The sequence below is a fragment of the Gracilinanus agilis genome, chromosome 3 (assembly GCF_016433145.1).
Source record: "Gracilinanus agilis isolate LMUSP501 chromosome 3, AgileGrace, whole genome shotgun sequence".
In the NCBI taxonomy this organism is placed as follows: domain Eukaryota; kingdom Metazoa; phylum Chordata; class Mammalia; order Didelphimorphia; family Didelphidae; genus Gracilinanus; species Gracilinanus agilis.
Window position 1 is genome coordinate 616,375,932 of NC_058132.1, and position 22,247 is coordinate 616,398,178.

General features: G+C 46.5%; 1 protein-coding gene across 1 annotated transcript; it reads right to left on the reverse strand.

Moving 5' to 3' along the window:
• Window positions 1–1,802: 1,802 nt before the first annotated feature.
• Window positions 1,803–20,883, reverse strand: PTPRN (protein tyrosine phosphatase receptor type N). The gene is made up of 21 exons (XM_044667566.1): window positions 20,859–20,883; window positions 19,654–19,750; window positions 18,661–18,916; window positions 18,186–18,564; window positions 17,673–17,804; window positions 16,790–16,824; window positions 16,112–16,377; window positions 15,726–15,812; window positions 15,388–15,467; window positions 15,169–15,233; window positions 12,073–12,291; window positions 11,235–11,435; window positions 10,951–11,098; window positions 10,659–10,732; window positions 10,110–10,187; window positions 9,843–9,962; window positions 7,143–7,309; window positions 3,893–3,946; window positions 3,440–3,504; window positions 3,136–3,209; window positions 1,803–2,025 (listed from the first exon to the last, which is right to left on the reverse strand). Exons 1-21 carry the CDS (start codon window positions 20,866–20,868, stop codon window positions 1,954–1,956), a joined length of 2,679 nt encoding a protein of 892 aa, XP_044523501.1. The 5' UTR covers window positions 20,869–20,883; the 3' UTR covers window positions 1,803–1,953.
• Window positions 20,884–22,247: the final 1,364 nt, after the last annotated feature.

Below are 22,247 nucleotides of genomic sequence, written 5' to 3' on the forward strand. Positions count from 1 at the left end.
CTGCTGGTGGAGTTGTGAATTGATCCAACCATTCTGGAAGGCAATTTGGATTTATGCCCAAAGGACTTTAAAAGAATGCCTACTCTCTGATTCTGGCAATACCATTACTAGGTTTGTGCCCTAAAGAGATAATAAAAAAGGGTTGTACAAAATATTCATAGCCACACTCTTTGTGGTGACAAAAAATTGGAAAATGAGAGGATGTCCCTCAATTGGGAAATGGCTAAACAAATTATAGTATATGATGGTGATGGAATACTATTGTGCTGTAAGGAATGATGTACTGGAGGCTTTCTATATAAATTGGAAGAACCTCCATGAACTGATGCAGAGTAAAATGAGTAGAACCAGGAGAACATTGTACACAGAAAGTGAAACATTGTGGAACAATCAAATATAAGGGACTTCTCTACTAGCAGCAATGCAATGGATCCAGGACAATCCCGAGGGACTTATGAGAAAGAATACTATCTACGTCAAGAGAAAGAACTATGGGAGTAGAAATGCAGAAGAAGAACATATGACATCACTTGTTTATATGGGTACACGACTTAGAGTTTTTGTTTCAAAAGATTGCTCTATTGCAAAAATGAATAATATGGAAATAGGTATTAAATGATAACATTTGTATAACCCAGTGGAATTGCTTGTCAGCTCTGGAAGGGGGAAGGGTAAGAAAATGTATCATGTAAACATGAGAAAATATTTAAAAATAAAAAAATAAAGCCAGGAAGACATCCTCATGAGTTCAAATCTAGCCTCAGACACTTATTAGCTATGTGACTTTGGGTAAGTCACCTAACCCTGTTTGTCTTAGATCCACATCTGTAAAATGAGCTGGAGAAGGAAATGACAAACCATTCTAGTATTTCTGCCAAAAAAAAACCAAAAACAAAACAACAACAAAAAACAAAGCCCAACTCCACATGGGGTCACAAAGAGTTGGACACAACTGAAATGAATGAATAACAACATGGATAGGAAACTTCCTGTAATGGAGAGATTGGGGTGTCATCTCAGACCACAGGACATCAAGGTGGTACAGAAGGTGGAGGGAGGGTGCCAATGTATCGGCACTGCAAGAAAAAGCTATATGCTTCTTACTAATGAGAGGAAGATAAACCTGGCAGGTAATCAAGCCCCATGACTGGGGAAAACAGATAAGAGGCTGAGAGTGAGGTCTTGGAAGTCAGGCAGAAAGAGATAGGCAGGAGTCAAGAGTTGCAGCTGCACAGACAAAACACGGACTTTATTCACATTGATACAAAATTAGATCTTTCTAGAAAGGGTGATGGAGGGAAAAAGAGCCTAGTGGCAGATGCTTGGTAGGTTTAGGGGGTGGGGGGAAGAAGGATGGCCCAGAAAGGGAAGGATGCCAGAGAGACACAATCTGGGAGCAGAGAGCCTGGACCCCTCTTCCACAGTGGGAGTTTGGGCAGCAGTTGTTTTGGTCCCAGGGCAGGGAAAAATTTTTTATAAGGTGGGAAAATTTGAGAGTTGGGGGAGGATGGCTGGAAAAGAGGAATAGAGTTCAAGATTAGAAACTCTCCTGATCCCCAACTTTTGACTATACCAAAGGCATCAAAGTTAGAGGCTCTTGTGACCTTAGGGAGACAGGAACTGGAAGGTTAAGCAGAGGAAGAGAGGAAGAGGCCGGTAGGCCTTCTCCCACCTCTCCTACTTTGCAGACAACTGTCTTTTAGTGGAACCTGGGGTTCCTGTATGTGGGAACCCCCAAGATCTGGGTAGGATATGTAGGAGAAGGTCTGATTCCCACTCCATTTTGGAGAGGGGGTTCAGGTTCAGCTCCGAGAAGCCCAGGGTAGAATGGGGCTAGAGATATAGAATAGGAGATTCTGACATAGGGCAGAGATGCTTGCAGAGAGCATGAGGGGACCACAGGGGTTGAACCATGCCCACAGGAGGGGAAGGAAGCAGAAACATCTGGGTTTTTCACTGAGGCAGAGCCTTCAGGATGGCGTTCACTTCCTCTGCTACTGCGGTCAGCGCGAATTCAAATTGGTCCTGGTAAGGGGGAGAGAAAATTGTATTAGAGGACGAGGACTTTCCCTTGGAGAGCCAGGACCCAGGCCTGGAGGAGACAGACAAACTCCTACCACAAAGAACAACCTGTATAATTTCAGGACTGTAATAGGAATAGTTGGGATCAGGGGATAGAACCATGTGGGAGAGAGAGAGACAAGGACAGGGGTGCAGACTATTTCATGGACATCAGCTAAACCAGGGCCAAGTATGGAAGGCCGATTGGAGAAATAGGGTCAAAATAGGGCCAGTTATCTGGATTCCCTATGTGACCAATCCAGGCTGAGGCAATCTTTGTGTTTGGTCCTGGTCACATGAGCCCTGAAAAGCTCTGGTACCAGCAGGCTGGTTAATCCAAAAACAACTTGACCCCTCCAGGAGGCTATTGGAAGTCATTTAGAGAAATAGAGTCTGTAACAGATATTTTATCTGGATCCCATTACAAAATCAATGGCAAGTAAAACTGTGTGTATGATTTTTTTTGCACTGCATGTCAGGACAGACAGAATGGGCAATCTAAGGTAAAAATCTGAGACTCCTCTTTTGACTCATTTTCAGATCCCCACCTTTTCTTAATATTCTTATGGGAAAGCTTTGAGTCCTTAGCAGACCAGCAGCTACTGAGTTAACAATTTTTCTCCTTGATAATTAAGAAGCCTGAACTCCAAAAAGATATATTACTTAGATAATCAGGCGGGACACAGACAAAGCTAGACAAGACTTTATCTGACCAGGTGCAATCCTGTAAATCAAGAGGACAGAACTCAATTAGCAAAATTCTCTATGAAATATGTTTCTGCTCCCAGAATTAACCCCCTACTAATTGGTGGTTGGAATTTGGCCTTTGACCCTGGACCTATCTCTCTACTTTTTAGACTTTAATGGGTTTTTGTATGATTTGTGACCCCTTCACAGCTGTGATTCTTTCTCTGTGTTCTTTGTTTGAATCCAGTATATAATAAACTCAAAACTCCATAGCAGTTGGAGCAGTTATGAGCCAAGGAGCAGGCACATGGTAAAGAGTGAGCCAGGGAGAGAGGAAGAAAATCAAAAAGGCAAAACGAGCCCAGGGAGAAAGGGGAAGAAAGCTACCTTGGTTCGGACAAGCCCCGGCCGCTGGTCTCGAACATGCTCCAAGGTAGCAGCAATGTCAATCTCCTTCACTCCTGATAGAAGGGAGAGACATAGGAATTTGGGGGGAGTAGAAGAGACCCCTGAGGAAGAAGGGTTTTAGTGGTGTTGGGCATTCCCAAAGGGACACTGAGAGAGAACCTCCCAAGATCCTAGAGGAAGTGGTAGAATTGGATTTTGTAGATGGGAGTTGGGAAGACTTGGGGCTCAGATGAGTAACTGAAGATAAGTCAGAGATGAGGGAAAGAGAAAGAAAAGACCTCACCTTTTGCCATCCGGTTCAGCACCATGTCAATGAGAATGTAAGTACCAGTCCTTCCTGCTCCATCACTGAAATGAAATGTTTTGCGGTGGGTGTAGCTCAGGTCCAGTTTGAAAGGGGAAGGGAGTACAGAAGCTCATATCGAAGTTGGAAATGACAGAGGTTTAAGGGTCAAGATCAGAGGAGACCAAAAGTTGAAGAAAAGACCAGGAAAAATAAAGGTTGGAAATCATGGATCAAGGATGAGGGCTCCGTATCAGATCAGAACTATTCTGGGGATACCCACATTAATAATTCTATTATTAGAGAATGATTTCTCTAATTTTCTATTATCTCTACTCTTCTTTCCTTCTTCTACCCCAACATATGGGGATAAGAAAGGGCCAGTGGGGTGGAGGTAGCAGCATTTGGCCACACACACACACACACACACACACACACACACACACACATTACCTGCAATGCACAATGATGGGGCAGGACCGTCCTCGGTAGCACTTGTTCACCTTCCTACAACAAAAATTATTTGTTAGCCAGAGGTGTAAGTCTTCAATAAATATCTATTAAGTACTGACCATGCCCAGCCCTGAGAGTATAAAAGGAAGAAAACCACAGTCCCTGCCCTCAAAGAGCTTACATTCTGCTAATGGGAACGACATGTATACACAGTTAAGCATAATACAAGGTAATGAGTGGTGAAGGAGGCAAAGGAAAGACTTTTGACTACTTACTGGAGTTATATTAAAAGAGGAACAGTGCTTACTTCATTAGGAGGGGTGAGAGGATTTGGGAGAAATAGAGAAGGGAGCACAGGGAAGAAAGCCCCCAAATCTGAGCCTTGAAGGAAGATGGGGAATCTCAAAGGCAGAAAGAGGAGGAAGTGACTTCTGGGCATGGGGGCTTATAAAATTGGGGAATGGAAGGTAGAATTTGAGTATTAGCTAAGTAATCCAGTTTGGATGTATAAAGAAGAGTAATGTGCAGTTTTTATTCCTTCTCCCACTCCAGTGGAAGGGAACAAGAAAAGGGCCAGAGGGATGGGGTGAAGGGGTCATAAGGACAAGCAGCTGAAAAGATAGGCTGAGGCCACATTGTGGAGAGCCTGAGATTTCAGACTAAGGAGTAAATCAGTTGGGAAGGGGAGAACAGTGTGTCTATATCATTAGGAACCCCTAACATGGCATTATCCTGGGAAGAGTCAGGCCCTGCCATAAATGAAGAAACACACAGTAAGTTGTCTCTTTGCCCTTAATATCTTCTCATCGCTCCTCTGTTTATCCTGCTTAGGGTGTGGTTACAACTGTCTAGGGTCTTGATAAGACTCCTGTGAAAGTATTGGAATTAGTCCTAGGGGTAGGCTGAAGGAGGACAGCCAAAAATAAACTGGGGAGTAGGGAAAGAGAGGGTAATGACTAGAGATCACACCTCAGGTTCATTGCTATTTTGGAAGGCTGGACTTGCCTTTGGGAAGTAGGGGTGGAGGGATGGATTCTAAGCCTCTAGAATCCCCATGTTGGGAGGATTCTAGATTTCTTATATGCCTCCATTGGAATCCTCTCCCTGACCTGTTCCTGTCAACAAGGGCCAACTCTTGTTAGAGTCCTCAGTCTCTTGGGATCACTTGGTAGTTCCTTCCCCCATCAGTTCCTTCTCAACACCATAGACTGTTTTCCTCTTTGCCCAAGCTCTTTCATTCTCTGAATCCCTCCTTATCTAAGGGGCCAGCCTTGGGGATGGACACTTGTCAGAACCTGATAGGGGATGAGTTGAACGGGAAGGCATTAAACACCAGCATGCTGTGTTGCTATGTACAAGGAGTCCCTTTGTAAATAGGCTCTCAGTTTAATAGTACTTTAAACATTTTAGATTTATGAAATTTTAAATTTTAAATGGTTTTATCCTCATGGGATTACATAACTAAGTTATGTGTCCAAGAGTCTTGTAGTCCATTAGGGCTCAGATTTTCTGACCCCCAATCCTAGTTCATTCTTCTTTGCTTTTATCGGTCAGTGACCAACTCAGCATTTGCCCCTTATTATACATTTTGTCTGTGGGTCCCCTGCCCCTCATCTCCCCTCATACTAGCAGTGTTGAACTCAAGTCCTGATCTTCCCTGAAGACGGGGAAGAAAGGCGAGTCACTTATAAGACCTACTAGCTTAGTCTCTGAAGCCTCTCCCAGTTCCCTGGGGGAAGATGGATGGAGCTTTGAACCAGCTTTGGGCAGTTGCATCCTATGGGCTAACTTCCTTCTGAGACTGAATCTCCACCTGATTGGGGGAGGGAGGGAGTAGGGTCATGTAGCTTTTCCAGCACAGAAGTCAGATAGTTATAAGGATGACCCTGAACACTTTGCCAAATGCTTAGGATTTGAACCCAGATCTCGAACTCCCATATCAGCCTCGGTTTCCCTTTTCTCTTTTTCCAGTGACTAGAAGTTTTGTGAATGAAGTATGGGAGAGAGATGTGGGAGAGAGTGTGGAGGGGTAAAAAAGTGGGAGCAAGGAGAAGAATCCTAGAAATCTGCCTGTCCAAAGGGGAGCATTCCACAGGGGTAGTGGTGGTGGTAGGAGAGATACCATAGGCAGCAATGTGGCTTTTGTGGCTAAATGGGATTGTTCCCACCCACATCCCCAAAATGGGTCCACCAAAGCCCTAAGAAACAATAACAACTTCTTTCCTCCCTTTCTTCTCTGCCCTCTGTCAGGGTCCCCCAGAGCCCTATCCTCTCAGGAGGCCTGCTGGGGCTTTCCTGGGGCCCATCCATCCTGTCCGTGCAGCAGCCACACCTGCCAATGATCACTTTTGTGACTATGCAACTGAAGCCAGAATACTAGCTGCAGATCACAAAAATGACACTGGCAGCTGCGAGGGAGAGAAAGATAGAGAGACAGAGAGATAGAGAGAGACAGAGAGGCAACTGAGGAGATAGAACAAGCTGGAGAAACAGAGAGATGGAAATGGAGGACAGAGAGTGGCAGAAAATTGAAAGAATTAAAGGAGATGGGCATAGATAAGACAGTCCTGAATTGAGGGATGCAGAGAAGGGAGAGCATCCCAGGGTGAGAGGCCAGAGATTGAGTTCCTAAAGTAGGAAGGCACAATGTGGTGCAGTGCAAAGAGCTCTGGATTTGGAATCAGAGGTCCTGGGTTCAAATCCTGCCTCTGCCATTCTCTGGGTCTCAGTTTACCCATCTGGAAAATGGAAGGGATTGGACTAGGGGACCTTTAGGTTCTCTTCCAGCTCTTAAGCTCTGATCTTAAGTCTCAGCTGGTTCTTTCCTTTGCACTACTCATTACTGGACTGAGAGATCAGGCAGGGCTTCCTAGGTCTTATGAACTAGTTCTTGGAGGAAAGGAGTAGGCTGGGAGATAATGGGGAACTGGAACCTGAGCCTCATTGTGAGTTCCATTTCACAAAATTCACATCTCTCTTCCCTCTGCACTCCCAGCCCCACTTCACCTTCTACCAAGACAAGGAGCGGGAGTATTGCCAAGACTCTTGGACATATGGGAGTTTTCCCCTTGATCCTGGTCCCTCAGTGCTCCAGGACCCCCTGACCAGGGTGCCTGTACTGTTGCCTTTTGCTAAATGACCAAATTTCCATGCTCCTTGTTTCTCTCAAACTAGACGAAATCTAATTCTGGCTCCATCCCATCCCAGTCCTCCTTGCTCTTTATCCCATATCTCAGGGTCTAGTGCTCACCGGCGGAAGTCCAGTAGGGGCCGTGTCGAGGTTGGGGTCCCCTCAGCTGGCCAGCTGAGGAAATGGAACTGGGTCAGGGTGCGAGTCTCTTGGGATTGCACGTTTTTCAGGTAGAAGCTGCGCACCAGGAAGTCCTCACACCAGATATGCTCTGAAACCAGGTTCACCTGCATGGAGAAGGGACTCAGTGTCCTGGAGATCCTCTTTGTTAATGGGTGGGTGGGTGGGTGGGTGGCTGGGGTGGATTTCTCTCACTGTCCCCAGCATATAGCTTGTGCTTTCCAATCTTTTCACCTTTGATCTCCCTATTCAAAGACTATCACCCTCTTTTTCTTTCTCTTTCCACTTATTGGAACCTTTCAAGGCTCTGTTCCATCCCAACCTCATTCTTGCAGTCTTCCTTAACCATCCTAATTGACAAGGATCTCTCCCTCTCTTCTGAAGGCAGTTGCTATCTTGAACTACTCATTTGGCATTCGTGAGAGCATCTGCTGCTAGAATATATCTTGTACAGAGTTGTTTGCACTGTCTCCCTCATTAGAATATGAGGTCCTCATATTCTAATAGGGTAGGACTGTTTCTGCCTTTCTTTGTATCACTAATGCCTGATGAATAAAATGTTTGTTGAGGGGCAGCTGGGTGGCTCAGTAGATTGAGAACTGGGCCTAGAGACAGGAGGTCTTAGGTTCAAATCTGTCCTCAGACACTTCCTAGCTGTGTAACCCTGGGCAAGTCATTTAACCCTTATTGCCTAGCTCTTACTACTCTTCTGCCTTGAAACCAATACATAGTATTGCTTCTAAAGCAGAAGCTAAGGGTTTAATAAAATGTTTGGTGAGGAGCATCTAGGTGGCACAGTGGATAGTGCCAGGCTTGGAGACAGAAGGAGCTGGGTTCAAATTTGGCCTCACATTTCGTAGCTATGTGACCCTGGGCGGGTCACTTAACTCTATACACCTAACTCTTTGTCTTTTTGTCTTAGAGTTGTTACTAAGACAGAAAGTAAGGGTTTAAAAATAAGTAAATAAAATGATTGTTGACTTGACTACAATGGTCTTTAGAGATCAAATAGATCAACTTTCTCAATTTATACTGGGACCCTGAAAGGGAAAGCTAGTAAAAGACAGGACCAGGATTTGAACACAAGTCTTCTGGCTAAATCTAGTGCTTTTCTCCACCTCTATATCACTGTATAGTCTCTGGCAAGTCACCTAGACAACTCTGAACTCCTGTTTTTTAATTTTTTAAATGGGAATCATAGCATGTCTAATAGTTGTCTAAGTTGTCCAAGTTAAACCATAAACTCCTGGAGGGCATGAATCACCTCTTAAACTTCTTTTATCTCCCAGGGGGTACCTAGCAGTGTTGGGCAAAGAACACTGCTTAAGAAATACTGATTGACTCCAAGATAACCAGGAGGGATTCATGATGAAAATGCTGGTTACAGTGAAGAAGGATCTATTGGAGTCTGAGTGCAGATCAAAGTGCACCATCTTCTATTAGATTTCCTTCATGCCATTTCTATTGTATGTCTGACACGTGCCTTCTATCATGACATGAGCAGTATGGAAATATGCATTACATGAAAGCATGGGTATAACCTATATCGGACTCTTTACCACCTTAGGAAGGAGGAAAAGGGGAGGGAGGGAGAAAATCTGAATTTTAAAATGTCAAAAAACAATTGTCAGGGGGCAGCTGGGTAGCTCAGTGGCTTGAGAGCCAGGCCAAACTAGGTCAAATCTGCCCTCAGACACTTCCTAGCCATATGACCCTGGGCAAGTCACTTAACCCCCATTGCCTAGCCCTTACCACTGTTCTTAGACCACTTAGAATCAATACACTATATTGATTCTAAGATGGAAGGTAAGGGTTTAAAAAAATTGTTTCTACGTATAAATCAGTGATTCCCAAAGTGGGCGCCACCGCCCCCTGGTGGGTGCTGCAGTGATCCAGGGGAGCAGTGATGGCCACAGGTGCATTTATCTTTCCTATTAATTGCTATTAAAATTAAAAAAAAAATTAATTTCCAGGGGGCTAAGTAATATTTTTTCTGGAAAGGGGGCGGTAGGCCAAAAAAGTTTGGGAACCACTGGAAATGAAAAAATTTAAAAGAAAAGAAAAAAAAATACTGATTACCACACCAATGCAACTATCAATGATATGTAAATAAGTCTTGCTAGATGACACATGTTAAAAGCAGTAGAAATGCGTGTTGGCTACAGGGGGGAGGGGTGAAGGGGAAAGTAAAAACATGAATCATGGAACTATGGAAAATTTTCCTAAAAAAATAAAATATTTAAATCTTAAAAAAAAAGAAATACTGATTGAGGGGCAACTAGGTGGCCAAATGAATAGAGTGCCAGGCTTGGAGTAGGGAGCACCTGGGTTCAAATCCGGCCTTAGACACTTCCTAATTGTGTGACCCTGAGTCAGTCATTTAGCCCTGTTTGTCTAGTTCTTGCTAGAATTGTTACTAAGATAGAAAATGAGGGTTTTAAAAGAAAAAGAAAAGAAATACTGATTGATAGACATGTCAGTGGATGTTGGTGAGAGGAGTTTACTCTCTAATCCCAATTTCCTTCTCCCTTTTCTTTAAAGGGCCCAGAGTTTGTGTGTTTTTTCCTTTTTCTGCATGACTTTCCTCCTCCCTCTCTGTTTGTTTCCTTCTTTTCACCCTCCCTTTTCTCCCTTCCCAACCTCATAGACATGATAGAGGGATGAGCCCTCATCTGGCCAGTAGCGGTCACACTGCTTGACTCCATCCTCCACCAAGGGTGCCAGCATCACGATGACTGTGCAGCCATTTTCCCACACCATCTGAGAGAGCAGAGATCCCACAGGGTCAGAGGATCAGGAAGCCAGGACAATTGCTCTGTTACAGCCTTGCCCACCTCCCCATTTCCTGGGCTGCACCAAAGTGGGGCAGCCCTCCTCATTTATCACCATCCTGTTCTAGAAGCTCACCTGCCAGAAGTCCGAAATAGTGTGGGACAGCGGGCCCTGGGTGGCAATGTAGGCTGGCATCCGTGGGTCATGTTCGATCTAGCGGAGGTACGTCATGTTGAGGTAGAAGAGAAGCACAATCAAGAATGGGAAACAATAACAGAATAGAAGGGGTTGGGGTTGGGTTTGACTCCTAGTTTGGCTGCAAGAGGAAGCTGCATCACATAGTAAAAAGGAGACTGAATTGAGGGTCGAGAGAAATGTGTGTTGAAATCCTAGCTCACCAGTGGTGTGATTCTGGGTCTCAGCTTGCTCATCCCTAACATGGAGATGCTATTCTCACTGGGCTATAATGTTTTCTAGGCTTTAAAGCAATCTAGAGCTGAGTTATTACTGTTATCATTAAAATAATGACAGGCAAAGCTTTTTAGAGGATTGGGACCAGGATAGAAGCCAAGAAAAAGGGGAATTCATGATAGAAACGATGACCAACAAGGAAAAAGGAAAGAAACTCAGGTCAAGATGGGAGCTGGGATTGGCCTTTTTGCTGATGGGGAGTTCAGTACTCACAATGGGGCTAGCGTTGATATAATCACTCCGAGAAGGGCTGCTTTCCACCTTCAGCTTGATTCGGGCATGATCATCTGCACAGAACCCACCCCACAACCATCTTTAGGTCATCAGGGTACCAACAGCTTCCCCACTGGTCAGCACTCCACCAAGAAAAGGCTTCCCATTAAAGATATCCAGGCTTCTCACTCAAGCCCTTTCACCCAACAACCCAGAAGCCAGAGCAGGAAAGGGAGTGGGCAGGGGCAATGGGCAGGGCAGGGCTACTAGGCTAGGGCCAGAGGCCACTCACAGGGTACAAAGTCAGGGTTCCTATTCTTCTTGAGGTTGGCATCACCCTGGGCTATGCTACAAGCATTGGGCTCTGCCTGGTAGGCACACAGGGCCTGCCATTCCTTGGCCAGCCGGTCACGGTTTCTCAGGTGATCCTCCATATATGCCTGGAGAGTAGAAGCCACAGCTTGGTATCTTTTCTTCCCCTAGATACCACTTTCCACCAAACTAGGTCAAATCCTTCATGTGCCAGCCCTTTCCCTCCCTGCTGCAGCCCCCTAGATCCTTAGCTTCCATCCTGACCAGGATCATGTGTCCTGTGGAGATGTCCATGTTGGCTTGAGCAGGCTCCTCACACCAGGATGGAGTGCTGCTGTGGGAGCTGGGACTGGCCTGAGCAGCATCACTGAACTGAGAGGAGATGCTGCTCACCCTCGAGGGCTCTGGTGGCCCCTCGGACCGGCTAAACAGAGACTTGCTGGCCATGTGCTGGCGGCACAGTTCCTGGGGAGCCAGAGGAAGTGAGACTAGGTTCAGAAGCCATTGGGTGGGGTCCAAGGATATCTTTTAGTCTTTTCATCAATATCCAAGTTTTATATATTGGGACATTTTATTCCAAGGTTTATCTATTTAAGTAATCATTTCCATTCTAATGCTAACCTCAGAGTACAGAGCGCTGGCCGGGGTGCTAGAAGAGATACCAAATGTAGATAAAACAGTGTCGGTTCTCCCAGAGCTTAGTCTACTGGGTTTGGTTGATTTCCAAATGAAGACAGCTCCAGTGGGAAGAATGATTTTCTCTGTGTCTCTTTTTAGAGCAGAAGATCTATTTGAATGGCATTTATGATTCATGGAACTTTGGAGTGGAAAGAGATTTTGGAAGCTATTCAGTACAGCCTTCCCCAAATGTAGGCACTGCATTCTAAAGGGGGTGGTCAACATCTAGCCTCTTCTGGTACATATTTAGGGGCAGGGAATTTACTGTTTGTGATGCAGCTAACTTCCTGATCATCTCATTCTCTCCATACTGTGCCCTGCAGTTTGCTTGGTCCAACTCACCAGACCCTGGTGTCCTAGCTATTTCTAAGTTCTTCTCTCCTCCTATGCCCATCTCCCCTCCAGATCCCCAGGGAGCACAAACCTGGTACTCCAAGGTGGTATCGGCATGGGCTCCCTCAGGCCCCAGGGCTGCCAGGCGTTCCTTCTCCCGAAGCCGTCCATGCTGCCTCAAACAGATGGCCAAGGCTGCAGCCACAAGCAGCCCTGCCACACCTGCCAGGGCCACCAGGGTCAGCAGCACAGAACGAAGTGGGGGAGTCCCTCGGGCTGGCCGGGGCAGCACTGCAGCTGCTTCTTCACGCTGTCAACACAGTGTTTTGTAAGGGAGTTGAGTTTACTGAGTTCAAGGGAGTTGGTCAGGACAGAAATGCTCAGGGGTGAGAAAAGCCTTCATCTCAGTCTCAAGCTAAGTTAATACTCCTAGAAGGAATCAGTTAAAGAGAATCCCTGGTGATGCCCCGGTCCCCCTGCCCATCCCTTTGCCTGGTGGTTTAGGGTAAAAGCAGGAGAGGCACTTGGAAAAAGTGTGAAGTCATTAATATTAGTGCCTAGACCCTCCTTTATAGAGGTCAGTAAACATCTATTAGTAATAATTGGCAGAGGGCAGCTGGGTAGCTCAGTGGATTGAGAACCAGGCCTAGAGATGGGAGGTCCTGGGTTCAAATCTGGCCTCAGACACTTCCCAACTGTGTGAACCTGGGCAAGTCACTTGACCCTCATTGCCTAACCTTAACATTCTTCTGCCTTGGAACCAATACATAGTATTGACTCCAAGACGGAAGGTAAGGGTTTAAAAAAAATAATTGGTAACTTTTATACAGCACTTATTAAGCGTCAGGCAACATGCTACATGTTTTATACTCATTATCTCATTTGATAATAATTCTGGAAGATAGGTACTATTGTTATCTCCATTTTACAGATGAGGAAACTGAGGCAAATTAGAGGTTAAGTGATTTGACCACTAATAAGTGTGTAAGGACAAATTTGAACTCAGTTCTTCCTGATTCCAGGCCAAGAGCTCTATCTAACTTCCCAGATTAAACATTTTCTATGTGCCAAAAACCAGAGATTCACAAAATAAGAGAAATGTTACCATTTCTGATATCATGTAAGCTCAAGGGCAGGGACTAATTCATTGTAGGCTTGTATCTTCAGTGCCTGGCACCTAGTTGGTGTTTGATAAATAACTGTTGGTTGAGTTTCTTCCTTTCAGCTCTATTGACTGTCAGAAATGCCCTAAGAAATCATTCAGTCCAACTCTATCATTTTACATATGAGGAAACTGAAGTTCAGAAGTGACTAGGCAAGCCACCCAGCTTATAAAAGTGGTCTTCTGGCTTTGAGTCCAGGTTGCTTTCTCCTGTAGTAACTATACTATCACCCTTTCCTTCTCAGTATCACAGCATCATAAAATTTAGAGCTGGAAGACATCTCAGAGATCCTCTAATCCAAGGACTCTTAGCCTGGCTTCCATTAATGTGTTGTTGTCTTTTTAATAGTTTGAAACTGTGTTTTTATATAATGTGTCTTTTGCAATCTTATACATTTTAGGTATTTAAGAACATGGTTCTAAAAAGGAGGCTATCTGCTTTGCTGGACTGCCCAAAAGGTGGAACACCCAGAAAAGGCTAAGAACCTCTGATCTAATCTAACCCTCCCTTCTAGAGAGGAGGGAAATGAGATTGGGAGAGGCTTAGAAGTTTGCCCAAGGCCAGCCAGCTAATAAGTGACAGAACCTGAATTCAGACTCAGGGACCTAATGCTTTCAGGCCATGGCAGAGTTCCATCACTAATATGATCAGCTGATTCACCAGAATGCATAAAGATATCAGCTATTGCTCCAACAAAAGATTATTTACATTTTAATAGGAGAGAAGGTGACAGTTAGTCCAAAGGAACAGCTTGATAGAATTTCAGCCATGGTGGAAAGGCAGATCTTACTTTTAGGGAGAGATAGCTCATTCTTTTTTTTTAATCATTACCCTCTTTGATACCACACATCGGATCTAAGGCACAAGAGCCATAAGGGCTAGGTGACAGGCATTAAGTGACTTGCCCAGGGTCACACAGCTAGGAAGTATCTGAGGCTAGATTTGAACCCAGGAACATGGGTCTCTAGGTCTGGTTCTCTCTATCTACTGAGCCACCTAGCTGCCCTTGCAGCTCACTTAAAAAAAAAAAACAAAAACCAAAACAAAACAAACTTCATTATCTTCTTTGAATTGATGCTATACATTGGTTCTAAGGCAGAAGAATAGTAAGGGCTAGGCAACAGGGGTCAAGTGATTGGTCCAGGATCATAGAGCTAGGGAAGTATCTGAGGCTAAATTTGAATCCAGGAACATGGGTCTCTTGGTCTGGCTCTCTATCTACTGAGCCACCTAGCTGCCCCTGCAGCTCACTCTTTCTGGGTATTTCCATTTTAGTCCAGACAGTAATAATAGAACTTGTAAAAAATAAACCCCTCTTAACCTGCCCCAGGTTTCTCACTCTCCTTCCTCCCCAATCTATCTCAAATTTATAGAAACCGCAGGTGGTGCTGCCCTCATTTAGAAAGCCAGCAGCACCCCCTGCTGGTAGGAGAGAGAACAGCGTGTAAAAAGGGGATGCTTGGATCATCACCATCTTCTCCACAGAACTAAATGATGTCAGATCTGGAAAGGACCTTAGGGAACATGTAGTCCAAACTCCTCATTTATGGATGCAGTGTCTGAGTCCCAGAGAAAGTCAAGTGGTCTTCCCAAAGCCACGCAGCTTTCTCTCTCTTCTCCAAGACTCAACAGAGGTTTATCTCTTCTGTGAAACCTTCCTTGATTTCTCCAATTTGCTAATGCTCTTCCCTCTTCAAATTACCTTGAATTTATTACTAGTACACTTAGTGTTTGTGTGCCTGTGTGTAGTTTTCCAGCCAGAATATAAGCTTGAGAGCAGAGGCCATTCCCCGCCTCCTTTGTATATTTTGGCACCTATTGTAGTGCTCAGTAAATGTTTGTTTACTAATCACCTGGCACTGAACCCTTCTGAGGTCCCTTCCAGGTGTCAATCCTTTGATCCTAAATCAATTCTCTAAGTTGTACCTCAGTTTCCCCTCAGTACCGCTAATATCCTTTCCCTCATTCCCTTAGAGACCCTGGTGCTGGCATCAACCCCAACCTAAAGAGACTTCCTTGCATACCTGGCCCACTCCTGTCTGCACGATTCGGAACCCTGTCTCTGCTTCCAGCTCTGACTTCACCAGTCCTAGAAGAAGGAGACATTTTAGGCTTTTTTCAGCCTGCAAGGATACTCACGCCACCCCATGCCATGCCATGCCCTGTGGGTAAGCTGGGTTCATCAGGATAATGGTGAACAGATCTGAGTCAGGGGTTAAGATGGGGCTGGGGGTGGCATTTACCAGCTTGCTGCGTCACATCGGCCAAAGACATGTTCTGCTCATTGTTCCGGATTCGGAAGGTGAGGGCTGATCCCACCACGCTGAAAGATAAGAGCCGCATTATGGTCCCAACCCCTCAAGGCTCAGTCGCTGATGGTAATTTGGTTGGACTGAGGAAGGGATAAAGTTGAGCTTTCAAGGGGAAACAATAAAAGATGTGAGACTAGTTCTAGATTAGTGTGCTACCAAGCCCAGATGGGGCTCCATCCAAGAGAGAACAAGGAGCCACTCTGGCTTCCCTCCCCTTCTACCCCCATCACCATATTCCCCCATCCAAAAGTTCAGGGCATCAGCCCCACCTGATATTGATGAAATTCCCAGAAGACATGTGGATGTGTTCTGCCAAGATTTCCAAGAGCCTGACACCAGCAGTCAGTCCCAGGGGCCTGGGATTAGAGCGGACAGAGGAAGCGGGAGGGAGGGACTTCTCAGTTACATCATCTTGGAAGATACCTTCATTTCATAGCATCAAGAGCCCAGTAAACAGCTTTCCACCATGACCTTCTTCTCCCACCATATAACCATCAATCAGTTCCCATCTTCCTTCAGGTCTAATATCCTCTTTTCTACCCATAATGATATTGCCTTTGTTTGATGCAAGGCAAGTAGTCTACCTATCTCACTCCTTCTTGCCCCCTTGCCTGCCTCTGGGTTCTCATGGTCTTCCCTCTCCAAGAATTCTTACTTCTGGTCTGTAACTATGTAGCCATACTCCTCTGCAGAATGAGCTGGGGGCTGCTCTCCCCCAGAGAGCCCTTTCTGGCCCGATGGACTCTTCTTCTCCATCAGGACAGGAATAGCATGGGAAAGTGGGGACTTGCTGGGGCCTTCCACTTCAGCTCTCTGAGCATGAATTGGGGTGGTGCTACCAACAGGGAGTTCAGGTAAGGAAACCATGGCAGAAGGAGCTTCTACTCTATCGACAGTGAGCTGCATATCTCCTTCCACTGCCTGCCCAAAAGAGTAAAGAGAGACTTTGAGAGACTGATGCAGATTAGTAGAAGGATTGCAAAGGGACCCTAACATAGGTATAGTTAGGACTCTGGGTCACTGAGATCCTGTCATAGGGGAGTGGGGTCAGGGAAATCTCATACAATGAGGCTGGAATGGGCGGTATGACAACACATGAAATTATGGAAAGACCCCAGATTAGTAGTCAGAAGAAGGTTCTTGTCTTGGCTCTGCTACTGAGTAGCTGGGTCCAATTAATCTATGATTGCACTTTTTCTGTTTGTATGTAGTGATGTTGGATTAGAGGCAATCACTAAAGTTTCTTCCCTGGTATAAAATTCCATGGCTCTATGAGAAGGAAAGGGGTTGATGTTGGGGTAAATTCAGTAGAGTTTGGGCTCTATCTGCTTACTTTCTTTGTCTCAGCATCAGTATTTCTAGCTTCACCTGTGAAAAGGATAGAAAAGGCTTATTAGGCAAAGGTGAAGAGAACCCAACACAGGAGAGAGAGAGAGAGAGAGAGAGAGAGAGAGAGAGAGAGAGAGAGAGAGAGAGAGAGAGAATGCTCTAGATCAGTGATTCCCAAAGTGGGCGCTACTGCCCCCTGGTGGGTGCTGCAGCGATCCAGAGGAAGTGGTGATGGCCACAGGTGCATTTATCTTTCCTATTAATTGCTATTAAAATTTAAAAAAAATTAATTTCCAGGGGGCTAAGTAATATTTTTTTCTGGAAAAGGGGCGGTAGGCCAAAAAAGTCTGGGAACCACTGCTCTGGATGAAGGTATCTGTTCCATTGCCATTCTTGTCATTGACTAGGATACCATCAATGATGCCACTCAAATTGTTGCCCTGCCATCATTTCCACTTTCTCTTCATTTTTTGTTCTTGGCTGGTTCCTTCCTTCATTTCTTTCTTTCTATCAATATTGTGTATTGGTTCCAAGGAAGAAGAGTGGTAAAGGCTAAGCAATGAGGGTTAGTTAAATGACTTGCCCAGGGTCACACCAATAGTTCGTGGCTGGGGCCAGATTTGAAGCCAGGACTTCCCACATTTAGGCCTGGTTCTTAATCCACTGAGCCACCTATGCACCTTCTGACTGTCCTGTTTCTTTAACTACTACTACCTGTCTGTTCCTTCTGCTTCTATTTTGCTTTTTCTCACCATGGGCCTGCTCCTTGTCATGGGATTTATGATTTCCTTCCTATTTCCTGGCTATAAAGCCACGGGACACTGACCACTTACTTCCCTAGAGCTGCCTTTCCCAGGATCCTCAGATCTCTCTGCCCGGACACTCACCCTGGCTCTTTCCCATACCCTTGGGCAGCAGCTGCATCAGAGTGTAGAGGCTGGTGAGTTGCTCCCGACTCAGCTGCTTTAACTCCACCCCATAGTTAGCCAGCACTGCTGCCAGTCTCTGCAGAAGCACATCTGCCAGGGACCAGAGAGAAAGAGAGAGAGAGAGAGAGCTCAGAGCTGTGGTGGGAGGGGAAGCAAAGAAGTGGTGCCATGGGTACAAGGGACGAAGAAGAGTACAAAAGGAGGATCAGATTTGCACAGCTTCAAAGGGTATACTGAGGAAGCCAATCTTGTCCCCAGCTCATTTCCAAGGATTCTGAGAAAACTACTCATGCCAGAGAGACTAGAGGCATTCTGGATTTCATCTAGGGGGCCACAGTCCTGGACAGGCTGATATCCCCAAGAGACAGGGAAGCGGGAGGCTGAAAGAAGGGAAAGATAGATGGATGGATGAATAAGACTAAGAATGGAAAGAGAGAATAAAATGGTAGGCAGGCAGGGAGACTCACTCACCTGGCTGGGGGCCTGGGGCTAGGGATGCTAAAGCAGGAGGCTCTGGTTCCTGCTCCCCAGTTCCCCCTATCCCTTCCTCCCCATAGGTCTGTAGGGAATCTTCTCCCTGGCTGTTGCCTCCCTGTTCTTGTAGTCTTTGACCCTTGACCCTGACTGAGGCAGGGGTCTCCTGAGCCAGGTAGAGGAGTCCAGGGTCCTGGAAGAGCTGGGCAGGTACAGGCCCTGGAGGGTTCCTGTAGGAGAGGCTGGGATGGGCACCAAACACATTCTTAGAAGCAGTTCTGCTGAAGAGGGCTGGGGGCTCCACCTTTGGCTGGGGGACGACTGTGACCAACCCTGGGGAGTTCTCCAAGGCCCGGGAACTATCCTGGGAGGCAAACTGTGTAGGAAAGCAGAGCTTGTGGTCAGAAGAAAGTTGAGGTGCGTTAGAAGAAGGGGTGGCTGCGGACAAGGAATGGCTGCTCTTAGGTCTCACCTGGTGAAATAGGTAGGGTTGCAGCACTGTGGGCTCATAGCTCAGGGCAGGGAGTGGGGGCTGTGGGGGCAGCAGCAGATGCTCCAGGAGTGGAGGCAGCAGTTCAGCTGGGAGGGAAGGCAGCAGAGCTCCACCCCCACCCCCACCCAGCAGAGGCCTCTGAAGCCGATGCTGGGCTGCAGGGGCAGAGCCTGTTGGGGGGCCAGGTGGAAGCAACTCCCCAGGGAGAGTAGGTCTCCTGGCTGCCAGGCTGGACCTGGGGAGGAAAGCAATGTGTGTGGTGGGGAAGGACTGACAGGTAGCAGATAGGGCAGGAAGAGCAGTGGTACAGAAGGGTCTATAGCTAGCTGGAGGTTGGGACATCCACTCTAAGGAGGCAGTTGCAGCCCAGGGCACAGGGCAAGGCTAGGGTAGCTCCTGTGACTTGATCATCCTGGCCCCATAAAAGCAGCTGCTAGGAACAAACAGTGTGAGAGTGGAGATAGAGAAGGGGGGAAGGCAAATATCTTCTCCCAATCATGGCAGCAGGACTGTACGCTGGCTTCCAGCCCTCTAGGTCATTCAGATGCCCACCATCCACCATGCCACTGTATGCTATGTGTATCTCAGTGTTCTTTGTCCCCCAGTTAATGGCCCTCATTTCCCCACTGCAGGAGAAGAAAACAAGCCATTCTTGTGGCCCATCCCTTCCTAGCCCAGGAATGTCATATCACATATGTGAAATGAGGACTGGGCAGGAGGGCAGTTAACTAAACCAATAGCCAACTCCTGGGGCAGCAGGCTAGCTGAGACCAGCAAAACCATGCCATAACCCTGCCTCAGCCCCACAGAGCCTGTCTATAGATCCTCAGGTCAGTTCTTAGACCCTCTAGTCTTTCTTTTTTCAGCACAAAAATCCTTTCAGGTGAGCTACAAAATCCATCCATCTATATTGGAGTTTCCTTGAGGGTAGAGGTGATTTCTCTTCTTGTTGAACATGTCCCCAGGCCCTACCTGTCCTTGGAGCCAGGGTCTGGTGGTCGGAGTCGGGGGATCCTCTCCATCTCCTGGGATATCACATACTGGGTGAGGTCATCCTGCCAGGATAGGCCTGAGGGGGTGGAGAAGCCCAAAGAAGATGGCACTTTGGGACAGGTTAGTTCATCCAGAGAACCAGAATGAGACTAAAAATAATTCCCAAAATGTATGTTTTATTTAAAAAAAAAAAACCCTTTCCCTCCATCTTAGAATCAATATGCAGTATTGGTTCCAAGGCAGAAGAGTAGTAAGGGCTAGGCTATTAGGGTTAAGTGACTTGCCCAGGTTTATACAGCTAGAAGGTATCTGAGGCTAGATTTGAATCCAGGACCTCCTATCTCCAGGTCTGGCTCTCTTTCTACTAAGTCACCTCCCTCCTTCCTCCCCCATATGTAAGTTGAAGGGAACACAGTTCAAAGAGAAAATGAGAAGGGTTCAGGGCTAGTTCATTTTGTCTATCCCTGAATATTCCTTCTAAATTTTCTTTCTTTCTTTCTTTTTTAATATTGAGACTAAATCTCCCCATCTCATTCAGGTTGGAAGTACAATGTCTACTCAAGACATTCCTGGGAACGTGCCTTATTAGTGCCATCAGCTATAGCCTTAAAGAAACTCAGAATTCGGAATTCAAGAGATTCAGTAGCCTCAGCTTACCCATAATATCACCCGGCTGGGCTTTTTGAATTATCCCTGCCTGGATCAATAAGGACTCTTGATTTTTAGCTCCCAGATAAGTCAGCGTATAAAGAATCATACATGCTCCATCTCTCTTCTTTCTTCTCTTCCCTTGTATTTTGCCCTGACCTTACTTAGATTTCACTTAAAAAAAAAAAAGGTTCTTTCAGTAAAATCATTCTTAGGTTCCTGGTCCTGATGCCCAGGCAGAACTCAAATGTGAGGCTGGCCAAGAGCATTGTATGTTGATCCTAGTGGCCCCTGTCCTGGTCTAAATTGCTCTTTTGGAACCCTCTAGTGTCCATTAAAAGGTAATCCACCTAAATGCTGACTTAGTTTTCCTCAGCAGAATGGATGATTATAGATGTAAGAGTGTTAGAAATGACTAGGGTAGATTAGGACAGGGAAGAGACACATCTTTGTCTGGGGAAAGCTTCAACTCTCATTTCCTTTGCCCTTAACTGACAGGTCCCTGCCCCTCTCCCCAACCTTTCTTTCTCACTTACCTTGGGACATGAGCTGCCGAAGCACACCTTGCAATCTCTGGAGGATGGGTGAAGTGACCTGCAGGAGGGGCCGGACTCTCCCTGCACCTGTCTGGCACTGTCCAAACAAACCATCTAGGGGTGCAAGGGGTGATATTTCTAGGACACCTGGCCAGTTACCACAAGTTTCATATATTCCATAGCCCTAGGACCATTCCCTCTTGACTCCTGCCAGGTTATGAAAACCTTGTTCCCTGTAAACCAGGTGGAATAGGACTCCTCCCCCTTGGCCCCTGATACAATCAAGTGTTCTCTTCCCTACCCCACCCCTTCTTCTCCACAGCTTTCATTGCCACGTGGCTGATTTGCCTTCCTCCTTCACTCACCCTGGATACAGACCTCCTGGTGAGAGCAGAGCCTACGGTCAAACAGGCAGCCTGTGGATGGACAGATGAGTCCATCAACTTACCAGCCAAGCAAATCGGATAGTCATACAAATGGATAAAAGAGGAGGGGGTGGGGAAGGTCATTTAGATCCATCCTAGGGAGGGATGCTGATATAAGAGAAATGATGCAGGGAGGAGGTCTGGAATCCTTGAGGAAAGAAAGTATTAGGACCTAGGCCCAGAGTTGATCAGGATCTCAGCAAATGATGCCTGAAAGGCCTCAGTTTCCCCATATGTAAAATGTTTATTTATATTCAGTATTGTATAGCTCCTCCTATGGGCACAACATTCAGGAGACCTGCAAGACATTTATATGACCAGGGGTGTTATGACTAGCGAGTTAGTGGGACAGGAAGACTAGCTCTGCTACTTTGAGGGGTCCTTCTGGGTAAGACCTGAAGCCTCTGGCATTGAGGGCTTGGAAATGAGAAGGGCTTCCCACTTACATAGGGAACAATGGGGGTGGGAACGAGGAAGGGGCGGAGACCAATAGCCTCCTTTGGGGAAAAGGACCAGAGGGGCAGGAGGGGCTTCTGAGGGTGGGAAACAGGAATTGTGGGACTGAGGGGAAAACGAAGCCGTCCCCAGGGCTCTTGGTCCTCAGGGCTGCTCAACAGCGGACCATGAGCCCAGAACAGACTCTGCCACTGTCCAGGGTGCTGACGCGCAGGACCGGGTGGGGCCGAGGGTTTGGAATCCGGCTGCTCTGGGCGGTGAGAGGTGGGGAGGGGAATGGGCGAGGCATCTGCGTGAGGCCTGTTCCCATCCCTACCATCCAAACCCATACGGTCACTGGATTTTCTCCCCTCGAGTCCCAAAGACAAGGACTGGCTTGGAAAGGGGGGCGCCAGACGAGGAGTCATTCTGTTCACTCCCCTTATCCATGCGCCCCCCCTTCCCGCCCCCAGTTAGTGAGTCAGCGACTGACTCTGTCTCCGGCCGCTCAGCTGTGAGTCAGCGCTGG